The sequence below is a fragment of the Bactrocera tryoni genome, chromosome 3, assembly GCF_016617805.1.
Source record: "Bactrocera tryoni isolate S06 chromosome 3, CSIRO_BtryS06_freeze2, whole genome shotgun sequence".
NCBI classification, from domain to species: domain Eukaryota; kingdom Metazoa; phylum Arthropoda; class Insecta; order Diptera; family Tephritidae; genus Bactrocera; species Bactrocera tryoni.
In genome coordinates this window covers 33,193,969-33,213,407 of record NC_052501.1, presented here as the reverse complement: position 1 = coordinate 33,213,407, position 19,439 = coordinate 33,193,969, and the positions used below count along the sequence as shown (strand labels likewise).

Sequence of the window (19,439 nt, the reverse complement as noted above, 5' to 3'; positions counted from 1 at the left end):
ACTTCTCTTATCTTGATTCAATTTCCTCACTTTTTTTACTGTTTTGATGGAACTCAATCACCGTTTCGAGTATTAATGATGCCTATCATTGTCAAGCGTTTTCGAATTCTATATAACAGAGTACCTCATTAAAATGGCATACTACCTTGATATTTTCTCTTTTATTTTACGGTATATTTCATTTGTTACTTCAAATTTTACATTACCTTTCAGAAGTTTCAAAATAAAAACGCAAAATTCAATGCTCAACAAAAATTTCACTTGAATTGTAAAATAATGAAATTCACATTCGATTGGAACTTATCAAACCGGATTTTTAATCGGACAAGAACTGTCAGCTCAACAGCATTCTTAAAAACTACTCAGCAATGTTTTCTACCGCTACAAAACACCATTTGCAGTAATTCAAAAAAATATGGTAGTAAAGTATATTTTTTTTTTATTCATAACTTGTAATTTTTCCAAATACCTTAAAATAACGCATATTTCACCAAATTTAATTTAATTATCTTGTTTTCATACAATTATATAAAAAACGGTTTATATTTTTAAAATCCAATCGTCTTTAAGAAAAAGAAAAAAATGTAATCCACTTTATTGAAATGAAGAGATAAATAAATTAATACAAATAATAGCCGATGTGGTAAGTTTATTTTTTGACAGCAATGTGTGAGCTGTTGGCTTGGGTCTGTAAATCACTTAAAGAGCTTCCCATACTTAACCCACTTACTGGTATTGCAGCGTGGGAAGAATTGCGTTTCTGGTGCTTTGAACCACGGTTATCGCGTTTATCAACACAAGCCTCAAGCACTCCATCAAAACTTTGTTTTATCTCATTTATTTCTATATCCGTTGGTTGCAATTGCTTCCCACTTTTTAATATTGCCGCTTGAACATTGGGGTTTTGATTTTGATTTTGTGGTTCTGCGTTTGAATTGGTTTGGCTATGACTTTGGCCGCGCCCTTGCATTTTATTCGGTTTAGATCGATGTTGTAAAGCAACCGAATTTGTTATTGGTTTCAAAACATTCCCCACTGCTTTAGTACGACCTTCTCGAAAAACCATTCTTTGCCCAACTCGAATGTACTCTGGATGTTTAATGAAACGAAACTTTACATGAGCTTTGTCGCCAGTACGTAGACAATCCTTAGACATATTGATGATGGATGCTGTTTGTCGAATACTTCCGCAGTGTACCATGGCTTGATAACGGGAAGATATTGTTGTAGGATGATGAAGAACTAGAATTTCCCCTTCGAACTCCCAACATGCTTGAGGCTTTAATTCTGGACTAACCATTACCTAAAAGATTTAGGTTAGCAACATAGCACAAACATTATTAGATCATTTTCATTACCATTCCTTTACGTATTTGAGATCTTTTTATCTTCTTTAATGCAAAACTAGCAGTTTGACCACCACGCACTTCTTTAACATTCATTCGTTTACGATGAATGCTTTTTACAGCAATCGGTATAAAATTTCCCAATGCGTCCGGTCCAAGCATAAGGGTATCATTCAGTTTAATTAGACCTTGAAGGCAAGTTCCAGAAACCACTGTGCCCACACCAGGCACTGAATAGGTGTCATCAATTTGAAACTCTGCGGGCAAGTTGTCTTGCCCGGTCATTCGGGTTGTTAACAAATTTAAAAACATTTTTAGTAACTCCAAATTTTCTCCAGTAACATTGGAGACTTGAAAAATTGGACACAAACGCTGAGAAACAAAGTTTGTGGCACTTAACACAACATCATCTGGACTTTTTACCATTACTGGTACTTTACGACAACCCTGGGACTTTAATATTTTAAAAAGCAATTTTAAGTTATCTTGTAAAACATTAGGAGGGCACATATCAATTTTTGTAACGACCACAAATACTGGTACCGACAAAGCTAATGCCAATCCCAAATGCTCTTTTGTCATACCAACAATACCAGCATTGGCGCCGATCTGAAAGAATAAAATAAAACTGAAAGCTCAATACATTACTATTAGATGAATTACCATTAGCATTCCAAAATCCGGGGCATGTCCTGTCATACCAAATACTGTCGTTTTCAAATAGCGTTCATGCCCCGCCAAATCAATAAAAGTAATAACTTTGGCGGATTTTTCACAAATCTTAACCCAGTCAAGAGTGCCATGATCGGGCTTGTTAACTACATTCCCAACACTATCGAATCCTAAGGAATAAAGTATAGTAATTCATCAAACACTCGCTTAAGCTATAAAATAAACATTTTTTCTAAGAAGGGTAAGCAGATCGCATAGACGTAATTTGATGATGTTAATAGTTAGCATACCTAATATATCATTCCCCACAGAACTAGTGCGTCCAGTTTCCATTTCGTGTTTGTGCCGAAATAATCGCTGGCGAGCATGCCCACGCCCATTATCTAATTCACCATGCGTTAGAACTCCGAGCAAAGTAGATTTTCCTGCATCCACATTTCCAACCACAGCAACACTAAACAAACGTTCAAAATAGTTGTTTAAATACAAATTCATTCCAAATAGGATAAGTTCAATACATGTTCGTTAGTGTCTGTCATTTCCACCAAGTTGCTTTTGTTTTTTTTTTACTTATTAAGCCCCTTAAAGTTTTGAATTTCACCTTAAAAAAGTTATCCAACGTAAACAAGTTCTTTATTTTTATTTATATTTATTTATATCGTGCCTATTTTATTTTAATTTCTTTGCTCTTTTGCATCAATTTTTTTACGTTCAAAAACCAACCAAAAGAATCAAACCAAAGATTCAAAGAGCTTCAGCAAAAAATAATATCTTGGGAAATAACGGACACGCTAATGTACATATATATAAATTTAGAGACATATTTGTTTTACTACCGAATTTCCATGAAATCTGAAGTATCGACACGTTTTCTTATCAAATACTGGCCTGCTAATCCCTTTTCAACTTTTCTCTGCCTCAGTAACACTACATCAGAATCGATTGTTGTGGCTAACGATTGCAATGTAGCGACCGAAGCGCGATACTCGTCCTCATCCAAGCCATTGTCGCTGCCATCTGCGTAACCGTAACGATATTATGATACGACAACTACACTTAAGTCATAAATATTCAATTTTACCTTCCCCTATACCGATTTCATATATTGTTTCACCACGACAGTCTTCTGTGCGCTCTTCTAGCCTCTTTTTTAGCAGTTCGAACTGTACTTCTGTTGGACTTACCAAGACTTTCTTCCCACAAATACTGGAATAATCAACTTTAGGACTATGCAGACGCTGGAACTCATTAATAACAGCACTGCTGTCATCTTCTTGTGTTAGAAGACTGCTTCCACTCATAGTTGCCTAAATTATTTCGAAGTTATATTCGACTTTTATTTTTTCCTAGAAAAACTGTAGACATTGAACTCATCCAACTGCATTGCCTTGTTACAAACTTTTTATAAGGTTTATCTGTTAATAAAAATATAAAAGACCGGAAATAATATGAATATGCTATGTAAATATTTGTTCCAAGTAATATACATACATATAAGTTTTAAATTTTTTAAATATACAATTCCCTATATGACTGCGAAATCTCACCCAAAATCCAAATTCAACAACAAATTGCTATCAACTGACGTAAAGGTAGTACTCATTGTGCGGTTGAATGCAAACTGGAAAGGCCGGCATTCTAGTGCATCGTTTATATATCATTGTATGCTAAATAATGATGCAACAAAGTTCAAGTTGCAGAAATACGCTTATAAAGGTAAACACACATACATATATACTTATGATGAAATATATAGTATGTATGTGAATTTACAACGTATAGTGATGAAATAAAATGCCATGAAGAAAAAATATGAACAAACCATTTAAAGTAGAATTAAGCATGCCGTGGTAACCTAAAACTGTGAACTCTTACAATACGTTTGGGGCTATCCCACGTGACGGCCGGCCTGTTACTTAGGTATTTTTTCTAGGACCAGTAAGCATATGGTGCTTTAAGTTTATTATTATTTATTAACATATATTTGTATAGTGTAAATATAATTTTGAAACTAAAAATATTGAGTAGAACATGAGTTACAGCGTCCTGAACAACCCCCGACTCGAAGAAATGGGCTCGCGTTTCCTCGACGATTCCAGCCCACGATGGCTTATTTGAAACAAAAAATTAGCGGCTTTTTAATCTATATGAATATTATCTAATGAATATGCCCAAAATTAGGTAGTCATTTAAAAATAGTTGCGAATTTTGAGTCAAAATTTTTGATTCATAAACAAATGTTTATAAAACTAGTGGTTAAAACCCAGTTATTATAATTAAAACAAATAATTTTTATTTATATTTTATCTTTTATGGAGGGCATTTTTTTTCGATAGATTGAGACATAATTATAAAGGTTTTTTTACCGTTAGCCTCCAAATTCGAAACATGTGTCTACGAAGTTCCAAAAAAAAACCAAAATAAAACGTTTTTTAACAATTTATTTAATTTATATTTTAACTAGTGCATCCGGCTAAATTATTCAAAACAGTGAAAATTTTATTTACGAATAAAGGCGAAAACGTTTTTCTCGCTATAAGAATCCAAAGTTTTCAATGTCTGGTTACCACCTTTCTGTCTAGTTATTAGATTGTATTTAATAAACATCAACAAACGGTGGGACCGTCAATGTGCACGGTTATATTATATTATTGTCAGATAGTTTTGTATACTATTTTGTAAGTTTTCCGGCCGGTGCACCCATAAAATACAGCTGCAGAAATTTATGCTCTTATTTATCTTCTGGAAAAGGTTCAGCAGCATTTCCAATACATATAATCATCAAATGTTGGTGAAAAAACTGACAGTTTTATGACTTCGGGCACTTCAAAGAGTGTCACATGAAAGCAAGGGTTACATTTTTTGATCTTATTTATAAATTGCTTGTCTCATTTGCAACACTTGAGTACAAACTTTTTAAAGGCTCTTCTGGTACACCAAGGCATGTAAGTGAAATTTTACCATCTATTGAGACTATAATAATTAAAAAATTAATAAAATATTCAATTGACCAAACACATTATAATTCAGTATCGTTAAAGAGATACCAATCCGGTCTAGCCGGCATATATGGAATAATAATGCTTCTCGCCAATGTTCTTACGCCTCTATCGCACTTCTAGCTGTCAGTTGCTCAGCTTTGTTTTCTACATGAACTTGCTTCCCATTACTTATTTCTGCTGTTTTCAATACAAAATTATTGTTCCATTTGCTGTTGTCTTCTCAGCTCTCCGTGAACTGAATATTCCTGATTTCGAACATCTTCTTCGGAACGGGCCCACGATAATCTCCTGAACGAATTTGATTTATGCTTTCGTGGCATGTTTTGATAAAATGTATTTGTTTTTTTTTCATTTTCCACGATTGTTTACAAATAATATAATCAGCCAAAAGTGATTTTTTTTCAATCCTTAATATATATATATATACATATATATATATATATAGAAATATATATATATTTTTTTTTATCAAGTATCCTACGTGCTTTCTAATATCTTTATGTATGCATATGATACAATGAAACAAACTTATACATACATTTATAATAAAAATAATTATAATAATATAAATATAATAATTAATAGTAATTTTATGTTATATTATACGGTATGAACATATTTAGAGTATGTCGTATACTTGTATATAGTATAGTATGGTATGGCTACACTCCTTCACTTCTATTCACTTACGAATAGTGTAGATATGAAAAAAATTGTTGCACAGTTATTAAACATTTTCCAAAGAGTTTTAAAGAATACTGACGAAATATAATTAGGGCAAACACAAGCACGGCCTAATGGTAATTAGTACGACAGGCATGATAAAACGGAACTTCCGCCTAAAAGCAGAAATCAAGTAAGGAAATTGAGCCATTTCGTTATATGTATCGATTCCAAAACAAAAGTTCTTTTTCAGTTTAACAATTTTGGCACATTAACTAACTAACTAACATAACATCTTAAAATCAAAAATTGAATTATTTTGTTTTAAATAAAATACAACAAGGATAAAACACTCCTTTTTGGAATCTATTTGGTAGTTGTTTTGTTAGTTAGCATATTCAAAAATGCTTAGTGCACAACTTTTTTATACAGTATTGTCCACATTGTTTATTTTTTTTAAATTAATTTTATAACATTTAGCGGAATTATCAAGAGATAACGAAAGAAAACTATAACAATAATATCTCCTGCAATGTAGAAAGTGCATTGTTTTTGCAATCATATTTGTATTTTTATCGACTTGACGGATTTTTCGTCTAGCGATTTAGCATTTGGAAGTATTATTACCGTTTGTATTTTATATTTATACAAGCAAATAAGATAGAACTATAATAAATAATTGTTATAAGTATGAAATTTACTCACTTTGATGGCAATTTCGTATTCTTCTTATAAACAATTTCTCAATTATATTCAATCCAATTGATGCACTTGAAAAAGAAAACAAAAATTTGACATAACACGTAGTGTTACCAGATCATATATTAATTACGTTTCCATTAAAAAGAATTTACAATAGCTGTGTTTTCGTACTGTGGCTGTTTGCCAATCGCTTAAATAATTTAAATTTTAACATATTAATTTGAAAATTTCATATTGAAATATTTCCTAAAAATTCAACAGTAAGTATTCGGTGAAACTTTGAATATATTGATATCATATTTATTATTTTATTAACTTAATTATAGTTCATACATAAGCTCATTCAATTTCAAAAAAAACAAACGAGTCGAAATTGTTAAAATGTATCACCGAAATTCGGAATCAGTGGCCTCAACTTTAAGAGCGGGTTTTCCAATAAAAGCGCTACAATTTTTTTTTTTAAATGAAACAAAAACGAATCTCGAAAAATTACGGTTTGGTGCGGTTTATGGTCCGGTGGCATCAAGTTTTGTGAACGTGTTATCTCACGAAATGGCCCAGTCAATTGACCGCTGCTGGCGTATGCCGATGATATTGATATCATTGACCTCAACACCCACGCCGTTAGTTCAAACAAACAGTTGTCGCACTCGCGACTCAGCACCCACTGTTGACCGTCACAACTTCAAAGTCGAAGTTTATTTCGTCTATCTTGAAACCAGTATTAACACTAATAACAACGTCAGCATCGAAATCCAACGCAGGGTGTCTCTTGCCAACAGGTGCCATTTCGTACTAAGTATTTCACTCATTATTGCTATCCTGCTATATGGTGCAAAGGCATGGACGATGACAACAACTGATGAGTCGACGTTGCGAGTTTTCGAGAGAAAAATTCTGCGAAAGATTTATGGTCCTTTGCGCATTGGCTACGGGAAATATCGCATTCGATGGCACGATGAGCTGTGCGAGATATACGACGACATTAACATAGTTCAGCGAATTAACAGACAGCGACTACGAAAGTATACGACGCAATACCAAACGGGGGAAGCAAAGGAAAGAGCAGTTGGAGAAGGAACTGGCTTCGCTTAAAATCTCCAAGTGGCACCACCTTGCGAAAAGAAGAAACGACTGGCGCGCTGTTGTTAACTTGGCTATATCCGCGTAAGCGGTTTTTAAGCTAGTAAAGAAGAAGAAGAATGTTTTTTCGATTGCCCTCATGAAATAAAAGACATACGTTTGTATAGGGCCGTTCACTAAGTATTTCTTTTTGCCGACAACAGCTGAGCTTATTGAATTTTTCCGCAGCCAATTTCAAACTTAACCGCTTTACCGTTATATATTTGAACAGCTGTATTGTAAGGCTTGTTTGTAAAACTAATTTCTTAATTTTTTGGAACAGTTTTTGTTTGGTGCCCTATAGAAGGTGGAAAATCGAAAACAGCATTTTCGGCATATTTTACTCTGTAATTATCAAAAAGCAGGGCAGAAATTATGTGATCTACTATCGACCAGATTTTTACCCTGCGCCAAATCTTGGAAAACACCCGCCACCTCTTCGTCGATTTCAAGGCCTAATACGACTGCACGAAAAGGAACTGCCTCTATGCTGTTATGTCTGAATCTTGTGTCCCCGCAAAGCTATGGCTGTGTAAGCTGACGTTGAGCAATACCTCTTCGAGCCGTTCGATACCAATCGAGGTTTCAGAAAAGGATACTCCACATCGGGTGACTTCTTCAATCTATTACTAATACGAACAATTCAAATAGAGAAAGTACAATATTCTATAAGAGTGTACAGCTGCTGGCATACGCCGATGATATTGATATCATTGGCCTCAACAACGGTGTCGTCGGTTCTGCCTTTTTTAAACTTTATTAGGAAGCGAGGCGTTTAGGTCTGGTTGTGAACGAGAACAAGGCGAAATATTTCCTGACACTAAAAAAATAGTAATCGCCATCGCGACTTGGCTCACACGTTACTGTTATTGTGGATAATTTTGTCTATCTTGGAACCAGTATCACTCTTGCCAACAGGTGCTACTTTGGACTGAGTAGGCAATTGAAAAGTAAAATCCGGTCTAGACGAACAAAGGCCAAACTCTACAAGTCTCTCACCATTCCCGTCCTGCAATATAGTACGGAGGCACGGACAATGACATCATCTCATTAGTCGGCCTTAGCAGTTTAAAGACTTCTAAACGTGCACATTAATGATTTCTTCGGAGATTGCATCGTTGACTGAAACCGTGCTAAATTTTGTGAACATATCTTGTCTAATAAAACAGTTCTCCTTACGAGAACTTAATTTTGATCTGTTCCTGGTTCCCGTTAAAGTGTTATTTTGTTTGGCATGCTTTGTTTACTAAATGCTTCTATTATTGGCGTCGCACAACAAAACTTATACAGGAGCTTATGGTGTGTGATGATGCCTCACAGCTGTCCTATACAACGTAGAATGATTGAAAAGCGACGAGCCTTTAACATTATTATTTATTAACAATGTTTACAGGCCCGCTGCGTGCTGGGCGACGTAATTTTCTACGACGAGACGATAATAATGTTACGTTATCATGATGGACACAACAAAGTTGGAGGAAACCAAACATAGTTCTGCAACAGGAGAACATCATACCAACAGTAAAGTTTGGCTAGCTCTCGGAATGGCAAACAATTCCGGAGGTTTATGATATGACAAACCATATTCAGTCCATGTACCGTCGTCTGCAAGGTGTTATAGTACTTAATGGTGCCCATACCAAAAATTTGTAATTTTTTTTTAGTTTTTTAAATAACGCGTACACTTTTCCCAACTCTTATTGATCTTGGACAACAAATCAATGGCAGTATGTTGTTTGGAGCGATGTAACAAAAATTAATCGCATAGATCCTGATGGTCGACGGTATGTTCGCCGACCAATCTATCAAAAATTTGATCGTTGCTATGTTTCACACGTACTGAAGCATGGTGGAGGATCAATCATGGTGCGAGCATTTTTTCCCTGGAATGTTGTAGGTCCGTTCAATACGATTGATGTAATTTTAAAAATAGAGAAATACGTCGACATTCTAAAAAATATCATTCTGCCATGAACTAAGGGAAATTTGCCTGTTATATGGAAATTCCAACAAAATAACAACCCAAAGCATACGGGGAAGTTGACACAAAAGTTTTTTGTTGAAAATTCAATGAATGATTTCGAGTGGCCTGAAGAAAACACATCTGGGTTGATGTCAAAAAAGCTGTAGATACCAAAAATATCACAAATACGGATGTCCTTTTGATGAAATTAGGACGGCATGTGAAGCAACACTAGTTTTGCGCTGTCAGAGTCTTATAACGACAATTCGCAATCGGTGTGAAGAAGTATTAAAGTAAAAGGGTTAAGAAAAAAAATATTAACTGAAAGTAAGAAATTTCTTTTAATAACAGTATTTTTTGCTTATAAAATATTTTCGTTTCTAATTAGCTGTCGCAATCAAATCGTTGATTCAACACATTTTTGTTAAAATCTTCAAAAAAAAAAGGAAAAAACCAGAAAAATAAGTGATTTATTGGAAAATAACACCATTTACTTTAAAATATGCGTCGTTTCTAATTAGTTGTCAACAGCTGTATGTATATAAAGGGGTCATAGTTTACGAAATATGAATTTAAAAACGAATTTGGGTGTATAACGTAATGCCGACAACCAAAATCTCGAAATTTAGAATTCCGACAATTAAAATACCGACAAATCAACTGACAACTGAGAAATCGAAACACGGACAAATCAAGATGCCGACAATTCAAAATACGGACAGAAGAAATTTTAAAATAAGGTACTACATTTAATAAAAAAAATGGCTAATATGGTAAAAGACACCAATAACCGAATGTTAAATTTCTGAATTTAAGTTGAGTAATTAAAAACAAAGAACAGACTTTGTGTATTTTATGAAAGGTGCAGTTGAACGTTCGAGGACTTGCGCCCTTCGGCCTCCGGCCACCAACACGCTCAAGATCTTAACCCTTAATCAGTAGAATTATTTTTCTGTGCATCGGTAGAAAATGAGGCGAGTTCCCTTTTGCTGTTCACAAAATATACGGACACGATAAAATATTTCTAACATGTCGGCATTTTGATTTGTCGGTATTTTGAACTTCGGAATTTTAAGTGTATCCCAATGAATTTTTATACATTTTTTAATTTTGCAAACAATTAGTTGACAAACTGTACTTATATATGTAATTTAGCAATCAAAAATATTAGTTTTTTTACGTCTATTTTTCGCCTCAAGAAACTGCTCATTTGTTGAAAACAATCATCGACATCAGATCAAAAATTTAATGGTTGTCAGGGAAGAACTCTGAGAGGAGGAACTAAACATAAAATTCCTAACAATTCGAATGTAAAACTACTGCTTGAAAGTTGTAGCGCCTCAAACCTTGCTAATAAAGTATGAAGTAGATTATTAGTAGTAATATTTTGTTATCTGTGCAAATGAACTAATATCCATAAAATGTAATTTTTTTAACTACTATTTCGAAAATTATGGCCAAACGTCACACAGCGTATTTAAAATATATATGGCCTACATGGTTGCCTAGGACTAAGAGGTCGTAGATAAAGAAACCAATATATAGTACATGCCTCAACCCAACGACGAGAGTGCGTCCATTCATCTCGTACCCCAAATACTATTTTACTGCATCTGTTCATACTTATGAATGTGTATTTTTTTACTTTTTAAGACATTTCTTCATGGTCATTAGTTAACTTATTAACTATGAATAATTCATGTATAACCCTGTACATCATTTCTATTTATAAACATTATCCGAAATTTTTAATGACCAATTCAATGGTATGCAGAAGAATTATTATCAAAGATAAAATTAGTTTTGCGCTGCTGTGGTGTTTTTATATCAATTATGTATATATTTTACCGTGTTTATAATTGCATCGCTATTTTTAAATTCCCTATAACCCCAAATTTTAAGTAAATTTAATTAAATGTGGTTTTGGAGACTGCCCTTAAAACGAAACAGAATCCAATTACGCAAGAATAACACGATCGAACTTTTAACTCACGTTTTGTATTAGATTAGTTTATTCATTTGCCTTTACGGGCTTTTAAATTGTTTTATCCACAATTGTTTTGGTATAAGTTTGATCAAAGTTGTAATTCACAATTAATGTCATTTTACACATTAATGAGTAGTTCGTAGGAAAAATAATTGAAATAAAAAAAAATTAAAAAAAGGGCTTTTGGACTTTCTAGGTTACTTTTGACAAGGTAAGCTCATCGAATCTTCAGATGCTTTGTGACAAAATTATATGGTATTTTAGGGAAGAAATTTATAATTGCAAAACTTAAAACTGTGCTCAATTTAGCAGTTATATTTCTATGACAAGGGTGATCATTATAAAAATAATACAGTTCCTTGCATATTATGTTTACGCTACTATTTTTTAAACGTATACATGCATTGGTAATGTTTCTACTGGAGTGTATATGTTTGATTATTTGTAGAATTCCTTTACATAGAAGCGTATCGGTCTTTGCTGTGAGAAAACAAAAATGTCATATTTTTGTGATTGAAATAAAGTTTCTTTCAATATTTAATTAGTTCACATATCGTCTGGTTATGTTTTGTGTACTATGTTTCCTTGTTAATTGCTACGCTTTTTATAATTACTTCAAATAGAAACGCACGTCCAAATCTTTGTAAATGATGCATATGAAATGTAATTACTAAATTTATGCATCGTCTTCCCTTAATATTTTCCCACGCGTTGTTTCTTTAGTTTTTAGATGTTGCTTGTATAGTCGGCATCGCTACCCTTAGATTCAATCGTAAAAAAATCGGCTTAGGCTACAGGAACCTCCTCATTTTTTTGTGTGGACTCTGCTGTACTGGAGACGTCAACGCCTTTAAGAGCAGGTGAAACTCCGCCAATTGCCACTTCCTCGAAATTCTGCACCAAATCTGGAACATCGTCATCCGCTGCGGCTGCAGATACGCTTCCTAAGCCACCAGCTGCAGCACCTGACGCAACAGCACCTTTATTTGCGAATTCTGTGGCAATCTTCTTCAACTGTGTGATGTCTTGTGGGCCCAATTGTGTTAAAATACCCGGCAACATTTCTGAAATCGATTTGTTTTCCCCATGTCCAGTAATTGCAAAAGTGTTTGTTGGGAGAGATGCTTGTGCTTTTGGGTTATTGAAATGAATGACGGTTCCATCATTCTTAATTATATTTACTTCCTCAATACCGGGAATTGTGTTAACCGATAATTTTTTCAATGATGACTGCAACTTCTTGTCGTCGGTAGCAGGGGTAGAGTGCACAATCTTCTTCTTCCGGCGTGGAGTTCCTTTTCCACCGATACGCACATGCGCTTGCAATTTTTTCAATTTCTCAGGGTTCATCTGGTTGAGAAAATGTTAAATTAATATATTTTTTCAATACATATAATATTTCAATTAATATATTTGTAATAGTCACCTTTTTTATAAAATTTTTCTGTTCAGTGCGTAAGAAAACACGTGCGCAAAAAGAAGGGCGAATTGTCAAAAAGAAATCGCCATTATGCTTAGTTAAATTCCAGTAGTTTTCGGTATATCTGCTTATGTATGTGTGCTAAAATTATTAAAGTAGTTTCAGAGTTGCCAACCTCTCTATGGAAAAGTTTAAATTGTTGGTATTATTTATAATTGATGTAAGATTTACTTAATATAATAGAAGTGTGATTTATTAAACAACACATAAGAATTCTTGAACCTTAATAAGCAAATTATAATCAATTAAATCATTTTAACGAGAGCCATAGCAGAACAATGTAAAAGTATGTGCTCTGCTTTGCTCGGAGTTTTGTTAGGTAAAAAACTTTAGCTGTAGCAATAGCCAATAGAGGAAGTGCTGTGCTCTGCTCTGGCGTAGCGGCAGCAAAAAATAGGGAGCGGTAGCAGAGCAGTGCTAATTAAAATTTTCATGTGCCACAGCTCTCGAATGTTTTGCTGTCGAAAACAACAACCCATTCCCACAATAGGTGGGTCCATGTAACGAACCCGATTTCGATTACTATTCGGCAGCATTTTAGGAAATAATTTTGCCGCTAAAACAACAATAGGTTTGAAAAAATGGAGGGACATTTTCAGTAAGGAAGGTACCAAAATATTATAGATAACTTGATTAGATCCGTACCTATAAGCATTTTTAAGTAAAATTTTGAAACAGGAACATAAGTATGTATTGTTTTCATGTTGAAAACAGTCTATAATTATAATTGCAGTGGAAAAAAACGAAATCCTAACTGCAGGAAAGTCTCCGGTAACAGTTGCCAACTGCTGAAAACGGGTCATATGACCACGTTCAGATAGGTTAACTTTTTCGAGACTATATTTGTAGTTAATGTGCAAATGAGCTACTTTTTAAATATTTCTATGTTTAATAATGTTATATACTTTCTTATACATATCTATATTTATAATATGTATAAAAATGTAAAGGTAAGCGCATAACTCAACAACGCCTGGACCAATTTGGCCAATTCTTTTTTTAATGTTCGTTGAAGTTCAGAGATGGTTTTTACGGCGAGAAAAATTAGAATAATTGCCGGTAAAACGTAGAATCAATTTGAGTCTTATATATAAAAATAAGTTGGGTTTCTGTCTGTTCGCTATAGCTGATTAAACCGTTGCATGAAATGAAAAATGGCCTGAACCACATTTAAGAGAGTCCATTCAGGATGGTTTGTAAAAACAAAATTCAGAAAATGTTTTTTTTTTGTTTTAAAATTGATTAAATTGTAAAATATTTGAATCGTTCAATTTCGGTGGTTTGCGTTCGGAGGTCGCACTAATATCGGTCTTCGTTCTTTCTGCCATCCACATACTTTGGCAGTCCAAAGCATGCATACATACGTGCGGAATTATAGACGGGCGGATTTGTTTGTTACATTCATTTGCAATGTAAATGGCCATAGATTACGGAATTTATGAATCGCGATCAATCAGCAAGAAAGTAGCAAGTATCAAATGGGTCGATACGTGAACTGTAATGTAGCGTTTTGTAAGAGATATGTATGTACGCGGTTCAATTTCATTTTAGTCATTGCGTACTGTGAATGGTACGATGTGTGCAACTTTTTGAGAACCAAGCCTGCAATTACAATTGCTGGAACATGATAATCACTGGATCAACCGTTGGACGATGCGATAGCTACTTCGCATACCACTGAAGTTCACACACTTTTCGCGGTGACCATTTCGACATATCAGCCTTCAAATCCGCATGAATTATGGAATACGAACAAAAATGACACTGTCGAAGACATTTTACATCGTATTCGCTAAGAATTAGAAATGTGCAAATTCTGGTTGATATATCCAGTGGTTTGATATCAGTTTCACCTGCCTTTTGTCAATTCACTTCAACGAAAGATGAATTTATCACGAATGTTTATCCGAACATTGGCCAAATTATCGTAACTACGATTGCTTGAATGCACACGCAAATTTCTTCTTCTTTACTGGCGTAGACAGCGCTTACGCGATTATAGCCGTGTAAACGACAGCGCGCCAGTTGTTTCATCCTTTCGCTATGTGCCGTCAATTTCATATTCCAAGCGAAGCCTGGTCCTTCTTCACCTGGTCATTCCAACGGAGTGGAGGTCTTCCTCTTCCTCTGCTTCCTCCCAGCGGTTACTGCGTCAAATACTTTTAGAGCTGGAGTGTTTTCGTTCATTCGGACGACGTGACCTAGCCGCGTTGCGTAGCCGCTGTCTTTTAATTCTCTGAACTATGTCAATGTCGTCATATATCTCATGCAGTTCGTCGTTCTATCGAATGCTATATTTGCCGTGGTCAACACGCAAAGGATCATACATCTTTCGCAGAACCTACCATCAGTAGTTGTCATGGTTCATGCCTCTGCACCATATAGCAGGGCGGGAATAATGAAAGACTTATAGAGTTTGGTTTTGCTTACTCAGTCCGAAATAGCACCTTTTGATTTCCAGACTGACGAAATTATCTACAACCTCATAGTTATGACTGTCAACAGTGACGTGAGAGCCAAGTTGCGAGTGCGACGACTCTTTGTTTGATGACAGGAGATATTTCGTCTTGCCAAGTTCACTGCCAGATCCATTTGCTTTGCTTCCTTGACCAGTCTGGAGAAAGCAAAACTGACGGCGAGGGTGTTGAGGTCAATGATATCAATATCATCAGCGTACGCCAGCAGCTGTATACTCTTATAAAAGATTGTACCTGCTTGATTTAGTTCTACAGCTCGAACTATTTTCTCCAGGAGCCGGTTGAAGAAGTCGCACGATAGAGTTGTCGTAAACCTCGTTTGGTATCGAACGGCTGGGAGAACTCCTTCCCGATCCTGACGGAGCTTTTGGTGTTGCTCAACGTCAGTTTACACAGCCGTGTTAGTTTTGCGGGGATACCAAATTCAGACATCGCGGAATAACGGCAGCTCCTGTTCGTGCTGTCGAAAGTAGCTTTGAAATCGACGAAGAGGTGGTGTGGGCATAGCACACTTAAATTCCATTCGTTGGGCATGCTTTCGTCCGACCATATTTTACAAAGAAGCTGATGCATGGTCCTTATCAGTTTTTCGCCGCCGTGCCCCCGCCGCTTTGTTGTTCTTCAGGCGGGTAATTGTTATTCGAACTTCTTCATGGTCGGACAATGGAACGTCTACTCCATCGCCATTGATTGAGGAATCGGGTTCGCCTTCTCCTGGCGTTATACTTTTTTGTGTTCCCTCCATAATTTTAATATGCTCTGGACACCATCCACTAGACCACCTTTGGGGGTTCTACAAGAGTATGCACCGGTATTGAAACCTTCTGTTAGTTGCCGCATTTTTTCGTAACATTTTCGAGCACTATTCCTGTCGGCCAGCTTGTCAAGCTCTTCGTACTCACGCATTTGTGCTTCTCTCTTTTTCTGTCTGCAAATGCGTCTCGCTTCCCTCTTCAACTCTCGGTATCTATCCCATCCCGCACGTGGTCGATTGTAACGTTGCGAGGTAGTCAGTCTGTTTCTCCCTTCTGCGATACGGCACTCCTCATCGTACCAGCTGTTCTTTTGCATTTTCTGAAAACCAATGATTTTGGTTGCAGCTGTACGTAAGGAGCTTGAAATGCCGTCCCACAGTTCCCTTATACCGAGTTGTTGGCGATTACTCTCAGAGAGTAGGAGTGCAGGTCGAGTAGAAAGTCGTTCGGCTTTCTGTTGTGATATCAGCCTCTCGACGTCGAACCATACTTTTGTTTGGTGACGTGCGATTTTTGCTGCACAGAAGCGGGCACAAGATAGTGGTCCGAGTCGATATTAGGACCTCGGAACGTATGCATGTCTAAAACAATGGAGACGTCTCTTAAGTCTATCACAACATGATCGATCTGGTTGGTGGCTGGAGAATTTTTTTATGCCGGAATCTGGTACTACAGATAATCATATTTCGGGCCCCGTTGGAGTCGATCAGCCTTAACTCATTTGGGGGTGTTTCGTCGTGGAGGCTGAATTTACCTACTTTTGTGCCAAAGATACCTTCTTTGCCCACCCTGGCGTTAAGTTCGCCAAACACGAGTTTGACATCGTCGCGGTGGTAGCTCTCATAGGTGTGCTCCAAGCGCTCATAGAAGGCATCTTTGGTCACAACGTCCTTCTCTTCCGTCGGGACGTGGGCGCAAATCAGCGATATGTTGAAGAACTTCGCTTTTATGCTTATTTTGGCTAGACGTTTATCCACGAATATTTACGAATAAAAAGGAATTAAAAGTTACGTCCACTTTTGGCTGCCTTACGTCCGTCGGTCGACTTTGCATATATGAGGCTATTACTGATGGAACTTTCTAAAACTTTAAAAAATTGTGCAATACTCACAAATAAGTAATTATGTGTTATTAATATTTGGAGTATAAAATACTTTACATTACATGTATAACAAAACATACGTCTTACTTCTTTCAAATTCAATCCAGTTTTACTTTTGGCAACGTGTGCAATCTTAAATTCATATAAAACATTGTCTTTAGTGATTTAGAACTTTGTTTATAAATAATTCTACACAGGCTTAGTATGTGCTAAAAGTGTGTAATTCCTACTCCACTGGCTCAGCAGCATATCTGAAAGTGTGAGCTCTCATGTATATAAGCCTTAATCTCGGAAACGCGAAACAATTAAGGGGAAGGTGTTAAGATTTTTGGAAAAAACCGCAGCAAAATCAAACAGTTAAAAAATTCAAATAGCAGCAACAGACGCTGTTTTTATTTTTGTTTGTTTGTTTTTTTTAACGCAAACATGTTTTCGTGGGAAAAACTGGTTTCCGCACGAAAACTTGTGTTTTCGTCCGACATTGAAAACATTTTGAAAACACATTTGTATGTGTGGAATCTAAGTCGTTATGGACCGACAATGTGTGTTTTCGATGAGTTTTCACTGACAACTATCAATAGCGGCATTCTCTTGCTCTTGCAAGATTGCACGATGACACAAAATGCAAAAATCCTATACCGAAATATGCAAGGCCAATAGAACATCCATTGCAGAATCTAGTGATATATGACGGCACGAAAATAAACATAATAATTTTATGCGTGTGTTTGTTGTTGTGCCGTTGCACCAAGAAGAAAATTCTGCAACTTCTGCACCGTGCAAGGTTTTGCAAGAGCAAGAGAATTCCCCTAATATGAGAATATCAAGCGACAGCTGTTTTTGCATATGGAATGTAAAACATCGATTAAACTAGAGCAGGCACCGATTATAATGAGTGAAATGCAAGTTTTCAAGTAGCTTTCAGCGAAAATTGTGTTTTCGTTTGACAGATTTTACATGGACGAAAACACAAGCTTTCGTGCGAAAACCAGTTTTTCCCACGAAAACATGTTTTCGTTGTCGGTCCGGACATAGTATTAGCAGTAGGAAAAACTAGTATCAATGTCAAGTGAAGTGCGGGCGCATATATTGGATTAATAAACGGAAGACAGCATTCCATTTAATGTTTTAAATTCGCCAAACATGAAGAGTATTGTGGAAGCAATTTGTGAAGGTTTTAAAGCTGCAGTTAAAAAATTAAAAGTTCTGTATAAAATCGAATCTATAAAGAACAAATCAGAAGAGGAAACTTTTGATCTAGGGATTTTATTGAAAATTTGTGTTATGTTTTAGTGCCTTGCAAAGGACAATAAAAAAATTTCAAAATTAACAACTTCATTACAGCATTTTTTACTCCCAATGTCCTATGCTCAAAATTTTGACTGAAAGGATAGTAAATGAATCAAATCATCAATTAAGAAAACTTTTTTTAAATAGATTTTATACTTTCTATTTAAATTATAAAGATTTGTTACAGTTTTTTTTTTTGTTAAGAATGAATGCAGAAGATGCGCCAATTGACAATAGTCATGCACAATAGTAATTTACAATAAATTGACCGAATCAGCTGTTCATATTATCACTAGATTCTGCAATGGGTGCTCTCGTGCCCTTGTATATTTCGGTATGGGATTTTTGCAATCTGCAATCTTGGAAGAGCAGGAGAATTCCCCTATTGCCTTAAGAGCGCGTCAGAATGGGTACTTCCACGTTAACGACGGATAAGTATGTGAATGAAGCATGCGCAAGTAAACAGAAATCAGCTGTTCTTCATAATCGCCAACGTCCAATGTCAATTGAATACGTTACCGCATGCAAAAGTTGAGAGTTGGTCTACCGAATGCTTCTCTGGTAGAGGACACATTGTCAATATGTCGCCCTCCATATACTGTATACATTCAACTCAGTTGTCAGTTGCATACATTTATTTATTATAGTACTATCGACGTTCATTAAAAAATTTAAAAATTCCAACTTCCTTTTCAAAGATTGGACACATACATATATTTTATTTTATTGGAAAGGAGAACAGTACATCGATCACGAGATATATGTACTTATGCAATAAGTAATGGTTTTAATTCTATACCGCCAACCTTCAAATGCTTCTAATAAAAAAAGTTTACTTAGTCATTAAATTATATTTTCACAGATGTCGGTTGAACTAA

At 35.6% G+C, this 19,439-nt stretch overlaps 2 protein-coding genes across 3 annotated transcripts; both read right to left on the bottom strand.

Annotated features, from left to right (window-relative positions):
- Positions 1-583: 583 nt before the first annotated feature.
- Positions 584-6,463, bottom strand: LOC120770568 (GTP-binding protein 1). 2 transcript variants are annotated; one of them, XM_040098147.1, is made up of 7 exons: positions 6,389-6,463; positions 3,100-3,433; positions 2,855-3,035; positions 2,309-2,472; positions 2,010-2,188; positions 1,359-1,955; positions 584-1,303 (listed from the first exon to the last, which is right to left on the bottom strand). In XM_040098147.1, exons 2-7 carry the CDS (start codon positions 3,317-3,319, stop codon positions 650-652), a joined length of 1,995 nt encoding a protein of 664 aa, XP_039954081.1. In that variant the 5' UTR covers positions 3,320-3,433; positions 6,389-6,463; the 3' UTR covers positions 584-649. The 2 variants fall into 2 exon arrangements, with proteins under 2 accessions (XP_039954081.1, XP_039954082.1); XM_040098148.1 differs by lacking the exon at positions 6,389-6,463 and adding an exon at positions 3,566-3,649.
- Positions 6,464-11,452: 4,989 nt separating this feature from the next.
- On the bottom strand, positions 11,453-12,983 carry LOC120771454 (transcription factor BTF3 homolog 4). The gene is made up of 2 exons (XM_040099465.1): positions 12,884-12,983; positions 11,453-12,807 (listed from the first exon to the last, which is right to left on the bottom strand). The coding sequence occupies exon 2, from the start codon at positions 12,805-12,807 to the stop codon at positions 12,244-12,246; it is 564 nt and encodes a 187-aa protein (XP_039955399.1). The 5' UTR covers positions 12,884-12,983; the 3' UTR covers positions 11,453-12,243.
- Positions 12,984-19,439: the final 6,456 nt, after the last annotated feature.

Coding starts and splice junctions, on each gene's coding strand:
- LOC120770568 (XM_040098147.1), bottom strand. CDS start 3,319: ATGAGTGGAAGCAGTCTTCTAACACAAGAAGATGACAGCAGTGCTGTT. Junction 2,473..2,854: donor TCAGATTTCATGGAAATTCG/GTAGTAAAACAA, acceptor ACGTTTGTTTAG/TGTTGCTGTGGTTGGAAATG. Junction 1,956..2,009: donor CGGATTTTGGAATGCTAATG/GTAATTCATCTA, acceptor TTATTCTTTCAG/ATCGGCGCCAATGCTGGTAT.
- LOC120771454 (XM_040099465.1), bottom strand. CDS start 12,807: ATGAACCCTGAGAAATTGAAAAAATTGCAAGCGCATGTGCGTATCGGT.